The 8257-nt window shown below is 57.3% G+C and overlaps 1 protein-coding gene across 1 annotated transcript; it reads right to left on the bottom strand.

Annotated features, from left to right (window-relative positions):
* Positions 1–328: 328 nt before the first annotated feature.
* Positions 329–1710, bottom strand: IER5 (immediate early response 5). The gene has a single exon (XM_031595619.2). The coding sequence runs from the start codon at positions 1567–1569 to the stop codon at positions 880–882; it is 690 nt and encodes a 229-aa protein (XP_031451479.2). The 5' UTR covers positions 1570–1710; the 3' UTR covers positions 329–879.
* Positions 1711–8257: the final 6547 nt, after the last annotated feature.

The following is an 8257-nucleotide window of genomic DNA, read 5'->3' as shown; positions in this document are numbered from 1 at the left end:
AACCCAGTTCCAACCGATAGTAGAAAGGGAAAAAAAAAAAAAGCCTCAATGCTCATCGTAACCGCTCCACAAGTTAACAGCAAACAGGAGGCACGGAGAACGACCGCTGGCAGCAGAACAAGCAGCCCTGAGCACAGCCTATGCCTGGCAGCACCAGCTCACACGCCCCAAGCACAGGACTTTGAGCCACAGCCATCGAGCGGGTTGGCACACCGGGTCCTGAGCAGGACCCCAACGTAACCCCTTTCCTTCCCCACCCAATGCGATGTGGGGTGCCTGGCTGCCATCCCCCAGCCCTCCCCTGACCCACAGACACAGACTCTGCTCCTACAGTTGAAAATATTTAATACGTGTCACACACGTAGCATTACATTTTATACAAAACGAGATACATCACCGAAGAGAACACTGTACAAACCCCCCCCATCCCACCCCTCCCAACGGGAACCCCAAGCCTTTATACAACAAAGACCGGGGATCCCCGAGCCTAACAACCAGGCTCACGAGGACTTTCCGTCGGAGCGTCTGTAAACTTCTGTTTCTCTCAAATAAACACTTTTTAAAAGCACCGTGTAACAGTTCTAACCTAAACCTTTCCAAAATAAACACTTTATTTAATAAATTTAATACTTTCCAAGCTTAAAATATCCCCGCTGGGAGCGCCCCGGGCGGGGGACGGCCGGGAAGGGGAATTCCGGGCGGGTCGGGTCGGGCCGCTCCCAGGGCGGCTGCCGACGGTCGGGGCCCGGCGAAGGGGAAGTGCTGCTGCCCGCTGTTCTTCCGTGCGGGGCCGGGGGGAGGAAGGAGCAGGAGGAGGAGGAGGAGGGGGGCAGCTCCGGGTCTGTCCGTGCCCCTCCTCGCGGTGCGCGGTCCGACGCGTCAGAAGGCCACGATGGCCGTGCTCCAGGGGTTGAGGGTCCGCAGCACGCGTTGGTCGCAACAGATCTGCCCCGGCTCCGCGGTCGATTCCTCGCTGCCGTCGAGGCTCGGCCGCCGGCGGCCCTGGGGCTCCTTGCTGAGCAGTCCCGAGAAGCTGGAGCCGAAGATGCTGATGAGGCTGGCCACGTTGCCCGTCTCCATGTCCTCCTGCTCGCCCTGCGGGGGCGGCGACTCCTCCACCTCTCGGCGCGGCTTCTTCAGCGGCGAGCCCTGCTGTTCCATCTCCGCGGCGCTCCGCTTCCGGGGGCAAAGCGGGGGCACAGCGCAGCGCCGCGCCTCGCCGGGCCCCTCAGCGCCCGCCCCGCAGCGACAGCCGCCCCACGAGCAGCAGCGTTGGGAGCCCCTGCAGTCCGCGTCGGGCAGCCGCTGGTCGAACCTCGGCGCCTCCGGCTCTGCGGGCGCCCAGGCGGCGGGACTCGGAGGAGAGGGCTCTGCGGGCGGCCCGCAGGCGGCGGGGGGCGGCTCGGGAGGGCAGCCCGGCTCGCTCAGGTAGACCTGGCGGGCGCTGCGCAGCACCAGCGACACCAGGAGGTTCTTGTGGAGCTTCAAGCCGCCGCGCTGGCCCCGCGCGCTGTAAATCTTGCCCAGCGAGATGCTGACGATGCGGTGCGCTTCCAGCTTGAACTCCATGGGTGGGCCGCCGACGGTTGCGTGAAGCGGGGGGGTGAGCTCGGGCCGCGCCGCTCCGCCTCGCTCCGCTGCCGTCGTTACGGACGCGCGCTCCGCTCGCTCTCGCCGCCGACTGAGCGGTGCCCACCCGCCACGCCTCGCTTTATACCGCCCCCGCGCCGGCCAATCAGAGCGCTCCGCCGGCCGCTCCAACCGCCGGCGCGCCGACCAATGGCGAGCCGGGGGAGCGCGTTCGAACGCTCGCCCCGCGGAGAGAGCCCTTAAAGCGGCAACGGCGGCGCGCGGCTGGTGGGGCCCACGTAGAGTGGAAGGCAAGCGGGGATAATGTGGTGTCTTCTTCGGCTACTAGTTTTTGCCAAAACAGCACTTTGCGAAGCTTTCCTCCCGCGGCTCCACGCTTTCCATCGTACAGTACGCAAGGGGCAGTTGTTTTTGATGTTGTTTTTTTTATTTTATTTTATTTTTATTGGGGTTGGATTTACTTTTTCCAGGTCGTGAATTTGGATTTGATTGATTTTCTGGAGGGAAAAAAAAAAATAAAAAAGCAAGAACGATTCTTGCCTCTTTCTCCCCCCATCCAAGCTCCAGGAAGCGGCAACCGCCTCCATTGGGGGCAACACGGCAAGGACAGAAGTGAAAGGACAGACCAGCATGAAGGAAGTGGAACCCCAAGTATCGCTTTCTGTCTGCTGGCTTCCTGTCTGCCATGTGACGCACACTGCCTTCCCACTCCTCGCCTTCTCACCCAAAACAAGAGCCACAGTTGGTGCTGAGGAACAGGATGTGAGGTGTAGGGGCTGCCCGTCTCCATCAGGCCTCAAGCATGCTGCCTGCTGGCAAAAGGACCCACCAGGGACCCCTGGTCTTGTCAGAAGGCTTCAGACCTGGGACAGGTCTGGTGATTTCCCCTGCTGCTGATGCAGTCTTGTGGAGGTGGAAAAGGGAACATCTGGGCACCACAGAGGGCAAAAGGAGCAATTACAGGGCGAAAAAATGGACATCGTTGCTTCGCTGGGGTGGGGGAAAAAAAAAAAAAAAAAAAAAAAAAGGAGGACTTTTACACTCTGTAGGAGTTTCTCTGCTACTTCATCATGCCCTATGTCAGCCCAAGATGCAGGTGGCACAACAGAAGCCTTCCTCCCCAGGAACCCCAAGCCCAGCACATTTTCCTCCTGCTGCAAACCCCCAAGGAATGCTCTCCAAACGCAGTGCACAATGCACCAGCCTCTGGGCTGCGGAGAACACCCCGGGGCAGAGCAGGGCTTTCCCTCCCACCCTTCTGATGGGAACCAAGCACTGCTGTCCTCAGCGTTCCCAACCTGCCCAACCTGCTCCGTGCTCAGGGCCAGCCCTCTGCTCAGCCCGACCAGCCGGGGCAGCTCTTTGGGACCGCAGTGGCAGCTCCTCACCCGCGGTTGTGTGACCATCCGCATGTGAAAACAACGGGGGTTCTTTGTGGGTGCTGCGGGACTCCTTGCTGGCAGGGACAGGGCTCCTTTGTGTTCAGCAGATGACCCCAGTGAGAATAAATCATGCCTTGCACATCTCATCTGATGCCATCTGCCTGAGTCGATACAGAGCAGCGGTGCGGAGCCCGGGGAAAGCTCAGCATGGGCGGGCGCGGCACAGCACGGGCGCTCTGCTGAGTAAAGATGAGTGCACGCAGGCTGACCAACCTGTTCTGCCGCTCTGCCTCATCCCAATGACACGAGACTTTCCCACCAGCCAACACAACCTGCCTGCCGGCTCCCCAAGGGCCGTGGGATGCAGGGACAGCCACACAGCCAGCACCAAAACGTGGTCCTCCGTCCTCAGCAGTGCCCAGAGAGGGGACAGCTGTGCAGAGGGCAAGCACGCGTGCCAGGCGGAATAGCTACAGCTGAATACACCCGGGCGCTGTTTCCTCCCACAAACATGCGTGACCCCCAGAGCTCTGAACACAGAAGCAGGGCTGCGGGTGGCTGCTTGCCCAGAGGGGAGCACGCAGCAGAAAGGCCGGCCCAGCTCAGCCCTTTTAAGCCGGGCGGTATTTTGGTGGCAGCCCTGCTTTTCCCTCCCAGGCTGATGTCATGCCTTAGTAAGTTTGAGGCAGCGTCACATGGCAGCTTCTGAGGTCAGCGCTCGCCTGGGGTGGCTTTGTTGTCTGTCTGTCTGCGCCTGTCTGCCTGTTGGGCCGCTGCTTCGCCCGTTCCCACGCGGGGAGGTGCCGCGTCCCCGTGTGTGCGCCCAGCCGAGGGGCGCTGCCCCGTCCCCGGCAGCAGACGGGCGGGCAGGGTGCGACCAGGCGCTCCTCTCTCCGCATGCGATCTCGGCAGGCTGGCAGCGAGCTGACAAACAATTCGCAACCCTCCGGCTCAGCTGCCGTTTCCCGAAATAGCGGGGGCAGGGGGAGGGCCGGCAGACAAAGGTGGCTCTGAGCGAGCAGGAAGCCCGGGGGGCCGAGCGGCGGGGAGCCCGCAGCCCCACCTGGAAAGGAAAACAATGCGAGATAAAAGAGGCTCGGGACAGGAAGCAGCTTGCGGTACAATATAATAATCGCAGAGGCTGCGCACACGGCTGCTTTTTTATAGGCGTTTCAATCAGCTCCGGGAAGTTCGCTTGGGGGCTGGCGCTGCTGCCTCGTGGCACGGGCTGCCCACGGCCCCGTGGCTGCCTCCGTCGGAGATGTCACCTCTCCGTCTGCCTCCCTCGCGCTGTCGGAAGCAGCGAGGGCGAAGGTCCCTTTGTCACTTCCCGGCAGCGCCTAGGGTCCCCCTGCCATCAGAGCCGGGCTGGGCCGGGCCATCTGGCACGCAGCGCGGCCCCCGACCTGTCGCCGAGTGCGGATGTGGTTACCCAGATCCTGTTCCACGCTGGCGCCGACCCTCCGGCAGCCGGTCCTGCGGCTTGTCGCCAAATGTGAGCCGGGCTGGGGGGCCAGCTGCACTGAAGGAATGGGGAACGCTCCCGGAGAGATCCGGCTGTCCTCCAAGCGTGAGATCTGCCCGTTCGCCCCTTCTCCTGGAGCCTTCCCGGTACATCATCGCCCTTCTCTTGGTTCGGGGGTTGGGCTCCTCCTGGGATGCAGATGTCCACACCAGCAGCGGGATAGCCTTCGTACTGAGCCTCCCCAGGTGAAAATGGACCTGCAGGACAGCTTCAGGCTCCACTGACAAAGCAAACATTTCCAAAAAGGGATTCATTTTGTAGACTGAGATAACAGATATCAAATGCTGAGCCATTTGGAATGCTCACCATCGTTTGGGGTTGATTCTTCCCCCCTAGAAAAATCAACGATTGACACAGATGCAGTCTCAGCCTCCCGCAGTTTGGTATGAGCAGGTAATCTTCCGTGGTTCCTAACTGCTCTGGGTTATCTGTGTTTGAAGATAAGGTCAGAGAGCTCGGAAACATCCCAAAACTTTAACCACTCAGCATTGCTGGGTGACAACCAAACACAACATGTAAGCAAAACAAAGAAATCAACACAGACCTAAAGCTGAAGGAGGGGAAGTGGCTCCCCCAGCTTCTGAGAATGCTCTGTACCTGCACTGGAAACCACAGCATTGTGTTCACACAGCGCAACACCGTCCTAGAAAGCAAAGGGGATTTTCCAGGGTTAAAACCCCACTTCCATGAGAGTAGATCATAGAATCATAGACAGGCTTAGGTTGGAAGGGACTTTAAAGATTAGTGAGTCCCAATCCTGCCGTGGGCTGGCTGCTCCCCACCAGTCGGGCTGCTCAGGGCTCCATCCGTGACCTTGGGCACCTCCAAGGATGGGGCACCTACAGCTCCTCTGAGCGTGGACAAGGGTGTAGATGCCCCAGCCTTGTCTATCCTTCCCCAGACAGGCAACACTACTCTCTACACATCTTTTCTTTCACCAATGACCAGGGATTTCCCCTTACCCTGCTGCACCAATGATTTAATGTTTCCCTTCCCTCCCTCTGAGCCGGTGACTTGGGATTTCCCCCTCCTCTCCTGGACACCCACGGCCCAGACCCTTTGCCCATCACAAGATCCTGCTACCCCTCCAGCAACCTCTCCCACACCCAGCTATCAGCTTCTTCAGGCAGCCATTTCCCTTGGAAAAACGTGGCCCCGCAGCTTTCAGTGTTTTATGAAATTGGCTTTGGTTTCCTGGGGAAAGAACACATTTATTTGTCCAGGGTTTCCTATCAGACAACCCTTCTATTGTAGTCCACCTTCCTGTATTTTTTTCCCTCTCTGATACGCTTGCAGCAGGCCCTGTGCTGTTTCCAAAGTGTCCATAGCTCTCTCCAAACCCAGTCGTGCAGATGGAACTGCCTGGTGTCCAGGGGAAACCCAGGACAGCACTGGGCTGCTGCTCATGTGCTGCCCACTGGGCTATTTGCTCCATGCCCCGAGGGATGCACTCACTCTGTGCCAAACAGAAGGAGCCTGGGCTCACCTGCAGCCCAGCACAGGGTTAAATCCACGCATCAGTTGGGTGAGCTCCGCACAGAGCCAGCTGAAACCACAGCCGGGCAGACTGTGGGGTAGGCTGCCTGCCCAAAGGAGTCACAGTCTAATTATTTTCTCTCCCTGCATCTCAAAGTCACCTTCCTTTTAGCTGGCAGGCAACATCACGGATCACAGATGTGTCCTCTGTCCCACAGCTTCCCGTTGGAGTGCGACGGGATGGCAATGACACTTGTGTCACACTGCCATGCTCCAAGCTAACAGCGAGGGACCGCATCCTCACATCCTCAGAGCAATCAAGGGCAGAGCAGGTCACAGAAGCATAAAATCGTGGTGTTGTAGAATCACAGAGAATGGTTGGGTTCAAAGGGACCTCAAAGCCCACCCAGTCCCAGCCCCTGCCATGGGCTGGTTGCTCCTCACCAGATCAGCCCCATTCAGCCCAGGGTCCTCTCAGTGCTGAATCCCTCTTTCCAAAATGAAGAGAAAGTGCAAAATAAAACGTCTGTGCCCATTTCCTCTTCTAAGGACCTTCCTTTGCCACCTTGCCCTGTGTTGCAGGGCTGATTGTGTGACAAGGAGCCTGGGTACAAAAGCCACCCGTGGACACAGGGATAATGAGGAATTGTGATGGGGTGAGGTGGCCAGAGAAAGTTCCTTTTAATTAATGCCTGGAATGGATTCTCTGGCCATGCACGTGGGTGCCCCAGACCTCCTCTTTGACCCACCACAACAGTGCAGCTCCCACTATCCACTCCATAGGTGGGGCTAGCCTGTCACCAATTCATTAAGTAACGAGGATTCTCTCCAAACCAGCACCTCGTTACACAGGTAAATAATCACTTTTTAGCTGTAGGTAAGCCCTGAGCGTGGCTAGCATCTTACAGCCTTGGTGCTGTCTGCCCCTTTCTCACTTCTCAGTTAAGTCACCACAGGTTTTTAAAAACCACGATGTAAGCCCTTGCTGCCCACCACAGTGCTGACTGTTTAGCCACAGACTGATGTTTTCCATCCAGTTATCACTGGCTTAACCCTCCTCTCACAACCACCATTGAGAAATCTTCAACAACTTTTACTAAAAAATGCAAAGGAGGAGAAGAAAAAAAAAAAACAAAAAACAAAAACATATAGAAGCATCTGAAACCCATTTGTGCTTTATTGTGCTGTAAAACCTTGTCTGGGTGGAAAAAAAAAACAAAACCACCAACAAAACCAATCTCTATTTTTGCAAATTCAAACTCAAACCAACGTAGCTTTTCCCCCAGAAGAAAAGACATCTCTCGTATGTCAGATACACCTTTTTAGCAGCAGGCTGCCAGCTAGCATGGGATCACACACAGCCCTGTGCATGTACGTACATGCCACAGGAATTCTCTTGATAAAGCACTCAGTGAGCCCTGTGCTTTCTTGCAGTTTGGATTGTGATGAGCTGGAGCTTCCCAGCACTGTGTTTCATCACATCCCCCCTGGCCAGTTTTGCAGCTGGCTGCCACTCGCCTGGCCCTTCCAAGCCAAAAAATCTGAGCTTGACAACAAGATGAGCCCACTCTGAAACAACAGCAGCTCAATCTGAGTGGTTTTCATGCAAAAAAAAAAAAAAAAAAAAAAAAAAAAGTTCATCATTTCCAGCATCAAAGAAAAGCTTGCCTTTTTTCTTCCTGTGAAGTTCACACCTTCCCTATGATTAGCCCAGCATACAGCTACCTCATGCTGCGCTGCGCCCAAGCTGTGGTTTCTCAGGCATGGGGATGGCTGGAGCAGCAGGCAGCTGTCTTTCCTCACCCCACAGCCCCATAAACCAGTCCGACCCCATAAACCAGTCCTCACCCCTCTCTCGTGAGTAAGCGTGCTGCGATTGCAAAAGCCACTCACCTGGTTCCCATGCTGAGGAGGCACCTCTGCTAATGGGTTTTTCATAAGCAAGGCAGCATCGCCTTGGCTAGGGGAGGCTGGGCCGCAGTTTTGTGAGGGAAGTGCAGGTAGGGGCAACAGCCTTTGGTCAGTAGATAGAGGATGTGGGGTTATCATCCTGGGCACGGAGCTGTGCGATGGGGGGCGGCTGAGGGAACGGCACGGGGCAGCGCGGAGGAGCTGAGGGGAGACCTCGCTGCTCTGCAGCTCCTAAAGGGAGGCTGCGCTGAGGTGGGTCAGCTCTGCTCCCGGTAACGGCGGTAGGATGGGAGGTGGTGGCATCACGTTGTGTCTCCAAAAGAGCCCGCCGAAGTGCTTGGGTGTTACAGAGCCGTGGAAACGAGGCAGTGAG

Source organism: Phasianus colchicus, chromosome 9, assembly GCF_987193195.1.
Source record: "Phasianus colchicus chromosome 9, bPhaCol1.hap1.1, whole genome shotgun sequence".
Classification (NCBI taxonomy): Eukaryota; Metazoa; Chordata; class Aves; order Galliformes; family Phasianidae; genus Phasianus; species Phasianus colchicus.
This window is presented reverse-complemented; position numbering and strand designations above follow the sequence as displayed.